Raw genomic sequence first — 16,883 nt, forward strand, 5'->3', positions numbered from 1 at the left:
CAGTGCTCGGACTGATACAATCATGCAAAACATCACAACCTCCAGCACGCATTCCCCTCCCCCTTACTCTGTTGCAATTATTTTCCTTCAGGCCAAGCTTGTTTCACACTGACAACAACAGGCAGATCAAGGTTGAGATGGAGTTTCCAGGAGATAAACCTCGTCTCTGCCTCCGTATTGAGCATCATCACAGACGAACGTTTCTCAGGGGAGAGAGTGCGGTGGTGGCTGTCCTTCAGCCTGGATCCAAAAACCCGCCCCAAAAACTCCAGCTTCAGCATTCTGCGCACGGCATGTAGTCAACTGCTGTTATGCAACCAGCAAAAAAAAAAAAAAAAAGAGCACTGTTTGGGTTCAAGGCGCAATTCTGAAATCAGGGAAGCCATCACAATCCCATCATGCACCGGGAACAGGGTTAAAACATAGTGGGGAAAAGATGAGATGCGTAGATAGTGACAGCATTTCTTTCAGCAGGCAGCTTAAAACGGCGGTTTAGCGTGAAATAAACTGTTCTGCTCTTTTGTCTTATAACGAAAAGTCACCGTATGAAGCCTGAATGAGGCCTGAGTGCGGCGCTTCTGACAACAAAACAGCCTGTGTGAGGCTGCAAAGCATTGTGGGAGGCGTGCAGGGAATGAATGAAGATTATGTCCTTCAGAATGAATCAATTATGAGTCAGTTGGACAGCCGGGGCTTGTGGCGCCGCTAAGCTGCTTGATGCTAATGTTAGTGTGCTAACGTGCTCGTGATGATCGTGCCAGCAGTGCTCAGCCGGCTTGCGTGCTGTCATTTCGATCACTGCGAGAACTTCACGGAAAACATCTGGTTCCAGCGGCTTAGCAATGAAGATGAAGATGGGACTCCTGCCGTTTTGTGATTCATCATCAGGAATTCCTGAACATCTGTGCAAATAGTAATAATAATAATAGTTAGCAGTAACAATGATATTTTGTGGTGATTTGGTGCTGCACAATTTTAGCAAAATTGAGATGAACTGAATTTAAAAAGTCTCTAAAACACTGTTATCACTCCTCTCGTCTAACTATCTTGTAGTCCACATCATAAGTTATTTTTAAGAGAGAGCAGAGACAAAAACTTAAAGGTTGCACATTGTAAAAAATTTCCCCAATGTTTTCTAACAATAGTGTGGCCGTCAGTTGTCTCTGCCTGTCAACTACCTTTCCAGAAATGAGAAAAATCTATCCTTAACTGCCTTTTCTTGCTCCATGTTTTAGAAAATGCGTCCACAAATATGCGGTTCTGGCAACCAGCCCTTTATGATGTCACAGAAAGACAACGATACCTCTCCCAATGACCCAGGCTGGGTGCTGACTCTGCCTGTGTCTCTTTCAGACTGCCTTGTTTATGTCCCTTTCCAAACATGGAACATCCAGCACAGAATCAGTTTTAGCAAGAAGCTAACAGCTAGCGCTTTGTCAAGGGCTGTAAACAAAGGGCAACATAAGTTGTTTTCTGTCTCTGTGCAGACTTTTATGATGATAAATCATCGAGGGCTAGTCCACTTGCAGACGAGGCGCAAAAATAAAGAATATGTTCACTGTGGGGCCGTTACATTTTTTGGAACCGGTTGCTTTAGCATCCACCTTCAAAGAAACATCCTGCACGTGATCACGTGAACTTCTGCGACGGAAGAGCCCGTCAACGCTCCCTTGGCAACCATTGCTGTGACTGCTGTGTCACAACTCCAAGGTCACCCCGGAGTGGAGAGTTGTTCCCTCGTTCTTCCTCTGTCTCATCGCGCACGTGGCATCCACCGTGAGGCACAGCCTCCTCCGCCGAATGTTCACCGAGGGGAGAGAGATGCTATAAGATGCTTTGGGGGCTAACAGAGAACGCAAGCTACTAACAGAAAATCAGAAGATACAACCTGCAGATAGAGGGGAAGACGGAGGATTTTTCTTGGGGGCGAAGGATGAGCGTGGCCCCCACTATTTCTTTTGGCCCAAAATAGGAATAATTTAAATCCATCTTGCACCTTATTAATCCCCAAAATATGAAAGAACAAGTGCCATAGTGGTAGGAAAATATACTGCAATCCTCCCTAGCAGTGAGTGCTACACACACGCGCCCCCAAAGAACACAAACTCGTGCGCACATTTCATGAGTGGCACGCGCACATGCACACTCCCGTGCCTCAGCCCTGGCAGCCTCCTGCTGTGACTAATCTCACACCTCATAGAGATGCAGCCGGGCTCGTCCACCTCCACCTCCTCCTCCTCCTCCCTCTCTTCCTTCCGAGCGTCAATGAAAAGGGGCAAAAAAAAACATGGAGAGGGAAAATAACAATGCAGGCGGTTGCAGACGCTGAGCCAAAAAATAATATTCAAACCAAACTACAGCAGATGAGTGAATCACGCCTCCTGACCCCAGCGTCTCGCCATGACGATGGTGCAGTGCCATTTTTATCCGCTGACTGCAGCCTGTCATCACTTCTTGCCCTTTTGCTGAGGCTGGAAAGCTGTGTGTCTAAGGCGTCGCAAAGTATCACAAAACGCCAATGCGCAAACATGCACGCACACACAAACACACACAAACACCACCTGAATAATCCTCCCGCAGGCCATCAAGATGAAACACAGTGCAGCAACATGCAAAGGAGCAAGAAATATGATTTGAAATGGAACGTTTTCTTAATCCCCCAATGTGAGCTGGCTCAGTAGCAGAATTGGCGGTGGTGGTGGTAATATGATGGGTAATATCATCTGACTGCTGCAAAGTGGAACTCGTGCAACTTTGTGCGCACGACCAGGCAGGAGGGGAGCCGACATGTGGAGGCTCTCAGCATCCCGCTTCCTCTCAGGTAAAAGCGTGGATTATGATGCAAGTCAGACCGTGATGGGTGAGGACACCAGCACTTTTTGGATGAGTATGACATATGCAAAAAAAAAAAGAAAAAAAAGAAAAAAAAAAAAGGCAAAATACCAAAAGCTTTGCAAACTGCAGAGTGACGTTGGAATGTTTATAGTCACGCTGTGTTTTGATGCAGGCCTGCGGGATAAAACCATGCCTCCCTATCCGCCTGCTCCCCCTGCAGCAGACTGCCGGCACTCTGTTGCACAGCGAGTCGGTTGCCACAGCAGATTTACTCGGGCGCGTCCACGCACTCCGGCCGCACTCAAAGGCCACGCGAGCACGCAGTGCTGCGGGGACGTGCGTGGGAGGTAATCGCCGTGAGCGCTGTGTCAACGTGCGGGGCTGTCACCGTGCGTAACTGCAACGCACCGTGCGGACCGTGACGCTTTTAAATCGTGAATATAATATTGATGAGGAGGAGGAGGATGGAGGAAGGCCTCTGGATCCTTACCTCGCCTCTTTGTGGCCGATCCCTCCGTCCGTCCAAGACAGGAGCCGGGTGTGGTTGCAATAATAGTGGGGGGAAGGAAAAAAAAAAATCCTCTATGCCGGGAGGATGCGGGGAGCGGATCCCGGAGAAGCGTCCATTGGTGGGCGAACACAAACCACGGGCGCGTCGGTGACTGATTGAGGGACCTGTGCGAGCGGAGCGGGGACGTGCGTCTGGAGCGCGGACGCCTCGTCGTCGTCGTCGTCCTCCTCCTCCGTCAGCCCGTCACCGCGAGCATCTCGCTCGGCCGCTGCGGATCCGTGACGTGACGCCGCGCTGACGATCATCTGCCGGTTTTCCTGTTCTCCCTCCTCCTCCTCCCCCTCCCGTCTGTCTCTTCCTCCCTTCACCCGGGCGGTGAGCGCGCCTCCGTTTCCATCGCCCCTCGCAACAGCTCGGGAGCGCGCGCCACACAAGCCCCCGCCCACTCCATGTCCCTTTAAAGCGCGCACGCGGGGGTATGATGAGACAGCGGTCGCGCGCACGCCGAGAATGACCACTGGTGGTCGTCACGCAGGGGCAACGTCAAGTTGTTGTTATTATTATTATTATTATTATTATTATTATTATTATTATTATTATTATTGTTGTTGTTGTTGTTGTTGTTGTTGTTGTTGTTGTTGTTGTTAAGGATTGTCAGGAAAGGCCACAGACTAAAAACATGGCACTGTTTGTGGTTTCAGACTCCCAAGCTCCGTTTGCAACGGGAATATAATGGCCGCTAGGAGGCGGCATTCTGCCATGTATGACCACAGTTTACCATGATCTATACGATTAAATAATGCTTCTTAATTGTCTAAACGTTTGTTCCAGTTGTATTACTCAGTCTAATCGATTACTGTTCGTCGGGTTTGTGTAATTATTCTGCGAACGTCCAATATAATATTGTATCCTGTAACTACTTACCGCTTTTAATCTACAGTGTTCCTCTTCAAAAACGCTGAGCTAAACATTATAAAAAGAAAAAAAAAACAGAAACCATAATCACTGCATGCTGCTCTTAATTGTAATGTACATTTTAGAAAGGAGGCAACTTGATATTTTAAACATTACACATGTGTTTGAAAATGCACTTCAATCATTACACTTCCTACTGTTGTAGAGCTTAGATTGATTAGATCTCTTTCATTATAATTCTGCCTGACTTAAAGAATTCCACCGCTGGTTATCTTTAACGAATCTCGCGATAACATAGTAGAAGAACTGCGGTCAGTTTGAGGGAGTCCGACTCTTTTACCAACGGATTAAAACAATGAAGAAAAAAAATATATGTCTATAAAATACATCTGTTTTAATTTCCTTAATTTAATTTCAGTGTAAACCAAAATTTTGTAATTATAAGTCCATGGTGACAAGAGCGTATTTCCTTCTTTTTTCCCCCCCCCCCTGACACTTCCTGGCGATGACGTTTCCTGATCCAACCAGTCACTGTTGTGTTGGTAGCAGGCTAGCTAGCTAGCTGCATGCTAACCCACCGAGCTTCCTCCTCCTCCTCCGCCTCCTCCCTGGAATCAGAAGGCAGCCTATCGGAGTTGTTGTGAATGAAAAACCCCGTCTCCATCCATGCCTGTCCGGTGGCCGCGATGGCAGCGACAGAAACGGTCGGGCTGTGAGATGGTAGCCATGTAGCTCGGTGTTCTCACCTAATGTGTAGTTAATGTCGGTGTGGTTGGTGCTCTTTCAGCCATCCCCCACCAGTAGCTAGTAGCTCTTTTCTGTCCGGCTCTGACGGCGGCAGCTAGCCCCCACCTTCTCTCGCCACCACAGGAGGATGCTGAGGCTGTTCGGCGCACTGGTTATCCTCGGGCTGGCTCTGGCGTGCATCACCTCCTGGGTGCTGGACAGCTATGACACGACGTGGCACCCCAAACGAAGCGTTCAGCACCCGGCTGCCGGCGACGGGGACGGGACTAAGGGGAGCTCGCCACCATTTCCCGGCGGGGACTTGAACAACATATTTTGGTTCATCCAGGTACGACCCCGCTAGCGGTTGTGATTAGGCAACCTCCCCGCGCAAAGGCTCCTGGCGAGGGTGAATTTTGGCTTTAGAGACCTTGAATGGGTTTAATATAGAAATGTGATGTTATTATGTGAAACAAGCGGCGGCGGTTCACCCACTGAACTCTGCCCGGAATGATTGACGGAAATGGGTCAGTGGCCACAGAAGTATGTCAGTGGCAGGTAAAACCCGATAGTCTCTGTGAGCTACAGATGGACTTTGATCCATGTCTGTTTAACCAGCCGCCATAAGCAGGAAGTCATATCTGAGATGAATCATCCCACTGTCGAGTCTGAAACCGCGTCCTCCTCCAACGTGTTCACATCTGCTTTCAGGTTTCTGACATCCACATCAGCAGGTTCCGCGACCCCAGGCGCATCCCGGATTTTGAGAAATTTTGCACGGACACGATAGAGGTGATCAAGCCTGAGATCGTGCTTGCAACAGGTGCGGAGAACCCCCATCATCTTTCAGGTCCATGAAGTGTGGTCCCCCGTGTGTTAAAACAGGGTGTCATGCTGTTTGTCCTCTCCGACCTCCGCAGGGGATCTGACCGATGCTAAAACGGAGAGCAAGTTGGGTTCCCTCCAGCATGAGGTGGAGTGGCAGGCCTACCACAACATCCTGAAGAGGTCGCGCGTGATGGAGCGCACCAGGTGGATAGACATCCGCGGAAACCATGGCGAGTAATTCAAACGACCACAAAGATTTCTGAGAAATCCATTTTGGTTTGGTACCATCATGCAGGAAACCCCACCTCCCCTCCACCCACTTTATTTTCCTCTATTTCCTGTCCTCTCTGTTACCAGATTGCCAGCTATTAGATGTGAAACAAGATATCTTTCGTTCGTCACTAAATAACTCACTGTTGCTGATTGCTGCAGCCGGTGTATCGCCTCTTAGTTTCCTGGGTTTGGCAGGAAAACTAGGTTCTGTTCAATGTCTTGTTCCAACATGAGAACATCGGATTACTGGATTAAATACTTTTTTTTGTTTTGTGTGGGATTATTTTCATTCAGGATTTCTGACCCCGTGCGGTAAACCTTGTGAAGCTTTTATCTTGTTCTTAACAGAAACTTTTTTGTCTCCGTTGTGATTTCAGATGCCTTCAATATAATGTCGTTGGACAGCGTCAATAATTATTACCGGTAAGTGTGCGGTCAAAGCGGGCCAAAGTATTGAGTCATCCAGTAGGTTTTGACTAAAATCACATTGTTTGCAGTGTGACACTTGGACCGTAACCAGGGCAGCTTCCCACGAACCAAAATAGAAGCAGAGCCTACAGAAACAGAATGACTCTCCTTTTATTTTGACACAGTTATGCTTCAAGTGACGGCTCGGCTTCCATTAACGCTGATTGATCTTTTATCTCCCTCATGCAGTGTCCCTCGGCAAGACAGCCCGTCTGCTGATTGCGAGCCTAATGCAGCCGTTTTAAAGTGCAGCCATTTAGCTCAGCAGTTCACTGTTTGCCTCATTCCAGCTTGTGAACTTTATTTAACCAGCTGCGCACCGCTGAGATTAAATTAACCTTCGATGGAGACCTGACCCAAAGTGTCAGACTCAGCTGATGAAAACAGTCATCCACAAACGTTAATACCTGTGGTGAAAACTCTTGGTTGTGTCTTCATCTCTCTGCAGGAAATACTCGGCCAATCAGAAGGTCGGCTCGTTCCACTACGTTCACAAAACCCCCTTTGGCAACTACTCGTTTGTGTGCGCCGATGCCACTCTGACTCCTGGGCCAAAGAGGCCGTACAACTTCTTTGGCATTCTGAACCGGGTACGGCCACTGTGTTGACGGTGTTTTGTTTTGACATATTTATGTTTAAAATATGACAAAAGCTTGTTGTTTTAAACAAAAATGCACTAAAAATTGATTGTGTGTTCGAGAACTTGAAAAGCGGAAATATCAAGTTCAAAGCATGATGGGTAATTTAAAAAAAAATTAAAACTCAAAGACAGTTATAATATAATACATTGATGTAATTACACAGTATTACTGCGTCAGGTTCATATGTTTCTTTTTAGTATAGATTTTGGCCTCAAAACTCCGTAACTGGGAATTGTGATTGTCGTGACGGAAAACAGTCCACAGAACATTGATAAACGCAATAGTAAATCGTTGGAATCCTAACAGTATTCTGTCTCTGCTGGATGTTTCACAGACTCAGCTGGACACGCTGGACAAGTTCAGGACCGAGAGCCTGAAGAGCAACCAGTCTATCTGGTTCGGTCACTACACCACGTCCACCGTCGTCTCTCCGTCTCCAGGAGTTCGGGATGTCATGAGGTGTGGGAGTGCATGTGGATGTGCCGGATGTCGCGAGCAGCACCGGCCTCCTTCCGCTGTGCAAACAACGAGAAAAACCTGAATGGCTGGACGTGACACCCAGCCATTCATTCTTTTCTCGCTTGTGAGGAAAGGAGTCCCTACGCTGCCAACACATCCTTTGTTGTCCGATCGTGACAATGTAAGCACTGGTTTCAGCTTTGCACTCTGACTTTCCTGTGCCCCAGATCCGCTGTTGCATATCTGTGCGGCCACTTGCACACGCTGGGAGGCCTGATGCCCGTCCTGCACAGTCGACACGCGCAGGGCACCCTGGAGCTGGAGCTGGGCGACTGGATGGACAATCGCAGGTAGGGCTGCAACAAATCCTCTCGCTTCATTTACTACAATGGATTCAATTCTTTGAGGCAAACATGCTCCCTTTTGTTGTAAGGCAATGGATTAGCAGTTTGTGTTCTAATTAGTTTCTTTTGCATATTTCAAATAGCAGGTAATCAAATTCAGAAGATCTCTGATAGCTGCAGCCGTAACCAGAGTTGCGTGGAAGGAATTATTTTATTCACGTCTTAATCTTTTTATGGGTCGATCCTGCCACTCCTGCAGGTACAGAGTTCTGGCCTTGGACCACGACATGTTCAGCTTCTCTGACCTGAAGTTCGAGCAGTGGCCTGCGGTGCTCATCACCAACCCCAAGGATGCCCAGTACCTCCATCCTGGAGTGGAGCCGCTGGGTCGGATACGCAGATCCACACACATCAGGTAGCTGAGCTCAGTCTAGGACTATTTTTTTGTGCGCGTTTCTCATCTGTTTTTACTGACAGACAAAATGAAATGTGTGTGCTTTATTTCCGTAACAGGATCTTGGCCTTCTCGGAGGCACCGATCACCGCCGTGCACGTCAGCATCGACGGGGAACCTTTAGGTAAATGCCACCTTGCCGGTGGACCTCTCTACGTCCTGCCGTGGGATCCGTCCCTCTACCTCGCCGGGCTGCACACCATCAAGGTCAAAGTGGAGGTCAGTCTTCTCCCACAAATCTGCACAACCTGACGTTGAATTTGAGCAAATGTGGGAGGCTGATCTCAACATCTCGATTCAAGACGACATATGGAAAGGCTTTAAATGACATTCATCTCTGCTCACTCAACGCCGGATTGCAGTTGATTCAATTTGAGGCCACACGCAGGCTCCGCTACTCAAAGGTTAAGCTGCGCAAAATCTTCCCCCACTGTGTGAAAGATGCAAGAAGTCAGACATCAATTCAGGTTTTTTCGGTGTTCAGTTTTCAGATGGGGTTCTCATGCTGTCAAAGTAAACCTGCATCCTGATCCTGAAACCACTTTATTTGGCATTTGCAACACTCTGGATGCAATGGGTTGAAATGTTAGAACAGTGTCAAATTTTGACAATAAAGACATTTTGGGGGAAAAAAAAAAAGGTGGAGGTCAGTGAAGCCCGGCCGATGAGGGCCGCCGCTCCGTTGAAGCTGCTTAAACGCTGGCCCAGTGGACCTGACCCAAAGCTCTGCTCCGTCTGCAGGACTCGGCGGGCCGCTCGTCGGTGCGCGAGCAGCACTTCACCCTGGAGGACGGCCTGACGCCCAGCTTCGGCTTCGCCCAGTCCTTCATCCTCCTCACCGACCATTACATCCTGGGCCGACTGGCCTTCGTCTCCATGATGCTGCTAAACCTCGGCGTGCTGCTGGCCTTCAGGTTCCTGCGCATTCCGCCTGGCAGGGGTGAGCGACACACCGAGGAGACACTGGCAGTGTTACGACAGGGGATGAAAAGACGAATAGTTCCTTCATGCTTTGACGTCGTGCGTTTTGCTTGTCACGCTCAGGTCTGACCTCCCAGGCGTGCATGTCGCTGCATATGGTCAGCACAATGGACACCTTCTACTACTCGCTGCTGCTGTTCAACCTGTGCACAGCCTTAGGTGAGACATCTGCTCGGCTCTCAACCTCTCTAAAAATAGATTTGCTGTAGAAAATCTGCGCCGCCTCTCTGGACCGGAAAACCGAAATAGCTGTCGGTGTTTGATGCTTAAATAGGTAAAGGTTAAAAAAGGGGATGTCTTTCAAAAAAAAAGGTGTATTTTCTTGTAGTGTTTCCTCTGGAAATGATCCGTATGGCTCACTTTTTGTTTTGTTTTTCTCCCGGGCCTCCTCCGCCTCAGGTCCATGGTTCATCGGCGAGCTGATCGATGGCCACAGCGGCGCCTGTTTCGCCTTTGGCGTGTTCATTGACGGCCACTTCCTGGAAGGAAGCCTCACTTACGTCGTCGGAGTCGTTCAAGTAAGAAAAGCATCTCTCTGCTTTTGCTTCTTTCTTTCTTGATGTCCAGACGGTTTCTCCAGACCATGAAAAATAGGATTTCGTGTCCTGCTGCTTGAAACACAAGAGGAGTCTTTTAGGAGAACAACAGGCTCGATAAAGAGAGAAAAACACGTCTGTGACAGGATGGACCAGTTTCTCTCTGCGGTCCATCATTTTCTTCAGATTAAATGACATCTGGTCAGTGTTTTTTTTTTTTGTCTTGTGCAGCAGTTGGTAAAAATGAAAGATCCCACAATGTGCACATTATCAGGTCTTTATTCTCATCCTGGACTCAGGGGAGCAATGGAATTATTTATTATAATGAAAAATCCTTTTTTTTTTCAGTGAAATTTGATCATTTTACACGCCACACCTGGTATTACCTCACAGTACACTAGTGTGGTGCTGCGGCACAGTAGTTACAAAACACTGATCCACATTGACAAGTTGAGTCAAAGTTTATTTATAGAGCACTTTTCACATGACCTCAGACAAACAAAGTGCTGTACAGTTAATTAAAATAAAAAAGGCATAATCATATACAATTACACACAAATGCAACAATAAATAACAGTAAATACGACAATTGAACAACAAAGTAGTAAAGCAGCAAAGCAGGGAATAGTAAAAGAAATTTAATTTAAGAAAATCTAAAGTTAGCAAAAGGACAAAAAAAAAAAACAAGTATGAACAAACGTGATAAGCTATTGAGTTGAATATTTTTTTTGTTTGTTTTTTGTTAGTATGTAAAATGATTCTAGATTTATAATTGTTACTCTGTATGTATCTATGAATGTTTTCCAATGTTTTTTTTTATTGCGTCCTGTCTGTGTGAGGACCCCAGGAAGCAACAGCCAGAACTCCCTCAGTGGCACGATGGCTAAAGGGGAACCCTCATCAACAGCCAAATAAACTAAGTCCTACTTTTCAAACCCCTCCTTCCCCACAGCTCCTGTTCTTCAACATGCCCCTCACCTCCTACCTGTGCTGGAGCCTCCACCAGCGCGGCCGTGGCAACACCTTCCGCTCCCACTTCCTGCGGCCGGGCTGCCGCTGGCGGACCCTGGCGGTGCACGTCCTCATGCTGCTGCTGCTCACCTGGCAAGCGCACTCCTGCTACTTCCTCCTGGAGACGTACGGCCCCATGGCCTTCTTCCTGTCGCCCGTGCGCACGTGGGCGCTGGGCCTCAGCCTGCTGCTGGTCTACCGCGCCTGGACGTGCCCCACTGCGCTGCTCCGCGACAACAGCAAGAGTGTCTCTCCGTCTTGACAGTAGATCGCAAACCGCCCCCTCCCCCCCGCCGCCGCCCATCCCCCGCCACCTCCCTCACACAAATAAGGTTTTTATTTTGGCTTTATTTGGGGCGGGGGGGGGGAGGGGAATCACTGCCCTCCAACACGCGCCTCATCCAACGCTCACGCCGCTCTCGTACTCCCTCCGCCACCCCACGAGCTCGCCATCCCGTTTCTAGATAGTATCGTTTACTTGATATGCATGTCGTTGTATCGCACTCGCTGAGCACATGTCTGGCCATATTCAGAGCAGTGTGTGTGTGTTACAGTATGTGAAGGACCTGGACGCAGGGAGGTTTTTTTTATTTTTTATTTTTATCTTTTAAGCAGGGTGCCGCAGTCAACGGTACGCGGGGAGGCCGCGTCCCGTCGTAGGTTAAGCTGACTCACTTTCTTGAGTTTTAGTCACTTTTTCGGAAGCGTTGCCTTGGCCGAACGCCACTTCGCCACTGCCAAAGGACGAATTGAAAAGGTTCCTCCCCTATCCTCCCATCCCCATGGATGCTCACTCACTCTCTGGTGAAAGCCTCTGTGTGCCAATCCGACCTTCGTCGTCATTGAACCATCAATTTTTTTTTTGTTTTTTTTTTTTTAATCCTACACCGTGAGCATCATCCATGCAAGGCTGACAGAGTGTGGGAGTCCTCGTAAATCTGACAAGCGCTCGTTATTCTTTCCTGCACATAATTACCAGATGGAAACGATGACGCGTCTGATCTGTAAACACGTAGTGAATCCTCAATCTTTTTTTTTTTCATTATTTTTTTTGAATCTTAAACCATGTTTAATCCATTGCACATAACTGCCAATCAAAACGTCTCAGTACTCGCATTAAATCATCATATCAATGCCAGCTTTCACCTGAATCTAAAAAAAGTGAAAATGAAAAAAAAAACAAAAAACATCAACACATGTTCAAGAGGGAGGCGCCGGCCCGACTCTGGCGCTCTCCTCCAATCAAAGCGACTACAGGAAGCAGCTGTGTGTTTCTCAGGAATGTGAGCGCTTGAACGTAAAGGCTTGTCCGGCTTGTGTTTCAGGACTATGTTTTTATACTCCACAGTAGCTCAGCGAACTCAAACACACACGTCAGTCAATCCAGATGTGGGAGGGAACGAAACGAAAAACATCATGAATGTGTTCTAGATGTGGTGATAGAAAATCAAACAGTACTAATAGACATGTAAAAAAGATATTAGTATATAAATATATTTTACTTTCTTTTTGATTGTATTGAGTGAGTTTGCCCTGCCCCTCCCATTCATGTTTTATATTTTTGCACTGGGTATTTCGCCACTTTGTGGTTAAAAAGGTGAAGGAGCATTTTTTTTTATGCTGGTTGTTGACACACAGTTTAGGGAAAACATTGTTGTTATTTGCCCAGAATGTCTTGTCTGTTTGTTTCTGGAGCGTGGTTGACTGTGTTTCTTGCATTTCAATCTCGTAATTTCTTGCAGCTGCTGGATTGCACAAGAACAGTCTGGAAAGCAGAAACGTTACAACATATTTTTCCCAAGTCTTTGAACAGATGTTTTATTTTCGCCGAACCTTGCTCAGCGTGAGTGCACAGTAACTGCTCAATTCAGCTGCAAGACATGGAATTTACTACGCCAACATATGGCAGTGGTTTAACTTCTTTTGTTCTCTCTAACCTTCTGCATAATCAAGTCATATGAGGGGCATTACCAACTCCATCCTACCAAAAGCAATTAGTTATCGCTGGGCTTTTTTTTTTCTTTTTCAAATTATTATTATTTTTTCTTCTTTACTAAAGGCCAAGTACCAAATCTGTACACAAGGTGGTGGTGTTGACTGCATTCGGTTAGTACTGAGACTGAATTTTGACTTCCACCAATCAAAAGATGTATGTCTTGTCGTCGTCGTCGTCGTCGTTGTTGTTTGCAGAAAAGCAGCTTCTCTTTTTCGAGGCCCTTTCTGTTACATGATGCTCACTGACATTCCACTATGCATTTGACTGTTTGCTCTGTGTTTCACAAAACAACAACAAGACACCCACCGACACCATCAAGAGATGCACTTGTCAGTCCCCTCCCCCTCCTCCTGTGTGTTCAGAGGAATACGAAGAGACGATTGTTTCACACCTGACACATATTTATTTTCCTGTTTCTTTTTTTTTTCTTGTGACAAAGGAGCCAACCACTGTTTTATTATTTTATTTTACAAATGGTTTATAGTGCTGTGAAATAAAAAAAAAAAAAGATCATGACAGTAAATCACCAACTCTGTGTTTTTGTCACTGCGTCATTGTTACATAATTCACAGCTTTTATTAGGAAAAGAGATGAACGAAAAAAACGAAAGTCAAATGAGTATAAAAACATGTTTTTTGATATCAGGGTTTGATATTCATCACAATTTATGTATGCAGACTTCAGAGTAAGTGCAGTCAGTGTTTGTTAAGAACCCACTGAACTTGCAGTAGTCACGGTACAGCCACACTAGCTGGTTAGTTCTATTTCAGCAGTTTGTGCAAAACCAAAATGCTCCCACTCGTCCGGGGAGCATCTGCAATTTCTCAGGCTTCACCGCTCGCAACCACTCGTCCTCCAACTTCCACCCCAGCTAGCTGTCGCTCCTCACGGGCGAGCGGAACACAAGAGGAGGACGATTGTGCATGTGCCAATGGCAGCTGTTGCTCTCCCACCTCCCTCTGCGTCGGTTTCTCTCCCTCTGAGAGAAACCGACGCGTTTCGCTCGGAGGACCAAGCTGACGGGCAAGCGTCCAATTTGGGTTGGAGTCCTTGGATTTCTGGTAATGTCTGTCTGCTAAATTATGACTAAACAATTAGAATCAGACGAGCTGTGTCTTCATAGGGACGTGGTTTAAGGGCAGTGATTTAGAGGCGCCTGTCTTGACGCTGCTGTCACTTCCTCCACTCGGATATCTTTATAATTTGCTTCCCGACGTTTCCCCCTTTCATCATGGAACAGAACGCGTCTGCAAGAAAACGACAGATTCATACTTGCAGAAGCTTTGTCATTGGGGGAAAAATAGTGGTTTGGAAAAACACTTGAGTTTGGTCCTGCCTTACCTCCCATTTTCTCGATGCCGTTCACCAAAGTTTCCAGCGCCTGCATCGGGGACGGAGAGTTAAAAATGCATTGAAGGCAGAACAAGCAGGCAAACCACATGTCAGATGTTTACTCCTCACCTTAATTTGGCCCGATCTGACCCACTGGCTGAGCTCGCACAGCGCTGCCCCTGCTTTGTCCATGTAGCTGAGCAACAGGAAGCGCTCCCGGGTGATGTTCTTCTTCTGCAGGGCTTCCTGGGTCTCCTCGCTCAGGGGCGGCGGATAGGGCACGTCCTTGTTGTACTGCGAGATCTGCCCACACAGGATCACGTGGCCGCTATCATTCATCTGGGAGTAAGAGGAGGGTTGGCGGGGTCAGCGTGCTCCAGATGCAAAGCTTGCTCACTTATTATATGTGATTCAGAGCCCACGTGCGCATCCAGCTCGGTAGATCTTGGCAGGAGACGAGAACAGAGAACAAACGGAGCCGAAACAGACCGAGCAGCAGCACCTGAGAGATCACAGTATCGCTGATGGCGCCACCGACGTTGTCGAAGTAGACGTCGATGCCATCGGGACAGAACTCCCTGAGCTTGGCTGCAACATCCTCCTGGTTGTAGTTGATGGCCGCTGAAAAGCCCAGGTCCTCCACTAAAGTTCTGCACTTCTCATCCGAGCCACAAATCCCAACCACTCTCACACAGCCGTCCAGCCGGCCAATCTGGGAAGCAAAAAACCAAGATTCGGGTGAAATTATATTGTTTATCTGATAATATGTATTTGACTGGAGTGAAAAAAAAAATCTACAAACAGTGGTTTTCTGAAGAATAATAGTTTCCACCGACCAGAGAATTTTATGAATAGCAGAATTATTTAGGAAACACTTTTACTTACCTGTCCTGCTATTGAACCACAGGCCCCAGCAGCACCGCTCACCACCATGGTCTGATTGGCCCCTTTGGTCACATGACCCTTCTCCCTCATCCCTATGAATGCAGTCAGGCCCGTTATTCCAATAGCACCCAAGAAGTGGGACAGGTGTCCGTCAGCCAAGGCAGGATCAACCTGCAAACGTGTCATGACAACAATGGTTTTACCCAATTTTTTTCTTTTTTTTTTTTTTTCAAGAGATGCTGCCTTCATGCAGGCCCGCAGCAGCACCACCACACCTTATCCAAGACACTCCCTTTCATGACAGCGAGTGTCTGCCAGGGCCAGTTGAAAGAGGTGACCACGTCCCCCTCGGAGCAGGCGCTGCAGCGGCTTGTCTCCACCACACCGACTCCCCCGCCGTCAATGCACTCCGACAGCTGCCACGGAGCCAGGTATTCAGCGCCCGTGTCTTCATTCATTCTGCATCGCTGCAAAGTCAGGAGGGAGGCACACAGTGAGGCACGGTAATGGAAAGCGACAAATGCACGGCTGCCCTTTGTGACGTCACACAATAGTTAGGTTAACAAACCAGGCACTCCAGCATGCATTCATTCTATCAAGAGCAAAGCAGGCAAAAATTAGTGCAGGATGGACTTTTTTGTTTCTGGGAGGTTCACTGTGAAACTAACGAGTCCAAGTTAATTTTGCATAACATGGTTTAACTACGCTTTTGTTACACGAATAAATGGAAATATAGAATGAATACCATGTAAGGATCGACTGAAAGGTAAAGCGTCCGAACCAGAACCTCCCCATCTTCCAGGTCAGGTGCCAATGTCGTCTCTTCAACTCTGAAATTTTCCGGAACTGGTGCCCCGTTTGTACCTTGGTTCAGAAAAGTTGGGAATATTAAGCCACGCAAAAAAAATTATATAAATATTATTATTAATAATTTTTTTTTTTTTAAAAAGCACATTTATTTGGAGACAAAAGAAAATCACGTTTTACCTGGCCGTGAATTGAGGACGACCCTTTGGACCTGCATTTTAAAGACGCAGACACGGTCCTACTGGATAACCTGGAATAACAGAGTTGACCAGACTTGGCAACCAACGGTGAACTTTTATGCGAATAACGGCTACGGTGTCAAAGGATCACTGTGTTTAACGTTTCTTCAAAGCAAAGACAAATCAATGAAATATTGCGATACGTGAACTCGAGCACTGACAAAAACACACGACAGATAACTTTGTTCAGTCTGTCCTCTGTGGGCTAATGCTAGCTAGAGAACCAACAACAGAGAGTGAGGTTAGAACGCATAGAGAGAACGATATTCAACCAACTTCCGCTTTTGCTTTGACCCTGGTCGTGGCGACCCACTTTTCGCCTGGGGGTTATTAGCATAGAATAGTGCATTGTTTGACAGTAGGGGAATTTAATGCCATAATTTGTCATTTCTTGTCTCACCTGAACAGCCACTTTGTTTTAAACAAGCCGTGCTATTTAATATTTTTGCGCATGCTTTAATTCAACTCAATGTGAATTTTTGTTTTTGTAGTATCTTAGCCTATTTGGGACATTTCTTGCATTTAAAAAAGTTATTATTATTATTATTATTATGATTATTATTTTATTTTTTATTTTTTTTAAATCCCGTATGCTCGAAATTTCAGTGTAGTGGCTGTGAACTATCTTAGCCAGAAATCCAG

The 16,883-nt window shown here is 46.9% G+C and overlaps 2 protein-coding genes across 2 annotated transcripts; one reads left to right on the forward strand and one right to left on the reverse strand.

Moving 5' to 3' along the window:
* The first annotated feature begins 4,031 nt into the window (after positions 1–4,031).
* tmem62 (transmembrane protein 62) lies at positions 4,032–13,508 on the forward strand. The gene is made up of 14 exons (XM_076023173.1): positions 4,032–4,965; positions 5,132–5,336; positions 5,699–5,810; positions 5,908–6,045; positions 6,466–6,511; positions 7,005–7,146; positions 7,532–7,656; positions 7,884–8,006; positions 8,260–8,415; positions 8,514–8,673; positions 9,196–9,394; positions 9,499–9,594; positions 9,835–9,953; positions 10,924–13,508. The coding sequence occupies exons 1-14, from the start codon at positions 4,928–4,930 to the stop codon at positions 11,242–11,244; spliced, it is 1,980 nt and encodes a 659-aa protein (XP_075879288.1). The 5' UTR covers positions 4,032–4,927; the 3' UTR covers positions 11,245–13,508.
* Positions 13,427–16,769, reverse strand: ptgr2 (prostaglandin reductase 2). The gene is made up of 8 exons (XM_076023170.1): positions 16,183–16,769; positions 15,941–16,059; positions 15,471–15,662; positions 15,196–15,366; positions 14,813–15,022; positions 14,440–14,649; positions 14,320–14,359; positions 13,427–14,225 (listed from the first exon to the last, which is right to left on the reverse strand). The coding sequence occupies exons 1-8, from the start codon at positions 16,217–16,219 to the stop codon at positions 14,152–14,154; spliced, it is 1,053 nt and encodes a 350-aa protein (XP_075879285.1). The 5' UTR covers positions 16,220–16,769; the 3' UTR covers positions 13,427–14,151.
* Positions 16,770–16,883: the final 114 nt, after the last annotated feature.

This window comes from Nelusetta ayraudi, unplaced genomic scaffold (assembly GCF_046127955.1).
Source record: "Nelusetta ayraudi isolate G7.1 ecotype Tasmania unplaced genomic scaffold, CSIRO-AGI_Nayr_v1 ptg000015l, whole genome shotgun sequence".
NCBI lineage: Eukaryota > Metazoa > Chordata > Actinopteri > Tetraodontiformes > Monacanthidae > Nelusetta > Nelusetta ayraudi.

Excerpts from the sequence above, each read along its gene's own strand:
- tmem62 (XM_076023173.1), top strand. The coding sequence starts at position 4,928 with ATGCCTGTCCGGTGGCCGCGATGGCAGCGACAGAAACG. Across the intron at positions 5,337-5,698 it reads ACATATTTTGGTTCATCCAG|GTTTCTGACATCCACATCAG; the intron begins GTACGACCCCGC and ends ATCTGCTTTCAG. Across the intron at positions 9,395-9,498 it reads GCGCATTCCGCCTGGCAGGG|GTCTGACCTCCCAGGCGTGC; the intron begins GTGAGCGACACA and ends TGTCACGCTCAG.
- ptgr2 (XM_076023170.1), bottom strand. The coding sequence starts at position 16,219 with ATGCAGGTCCAAAGGGTCGTCCTCAATTCACGGCCAG. Across the intron at positions 15,367-15,470 it reads AAGGGAGTGTCTTGGATAAG|GTTGATCCTGCCTTGGCTGA; the intron begins GTGTGGTGGTGC and ends ACACGTTTGCAG. Across the intron at positions 14,650-14,812 it reads GCGATACTGTGATCTCTCAG|ATGAATGATAGCGGCCACGT; the intron begins GTGCTGCTGCTC and ends TCTTACTCCCAG.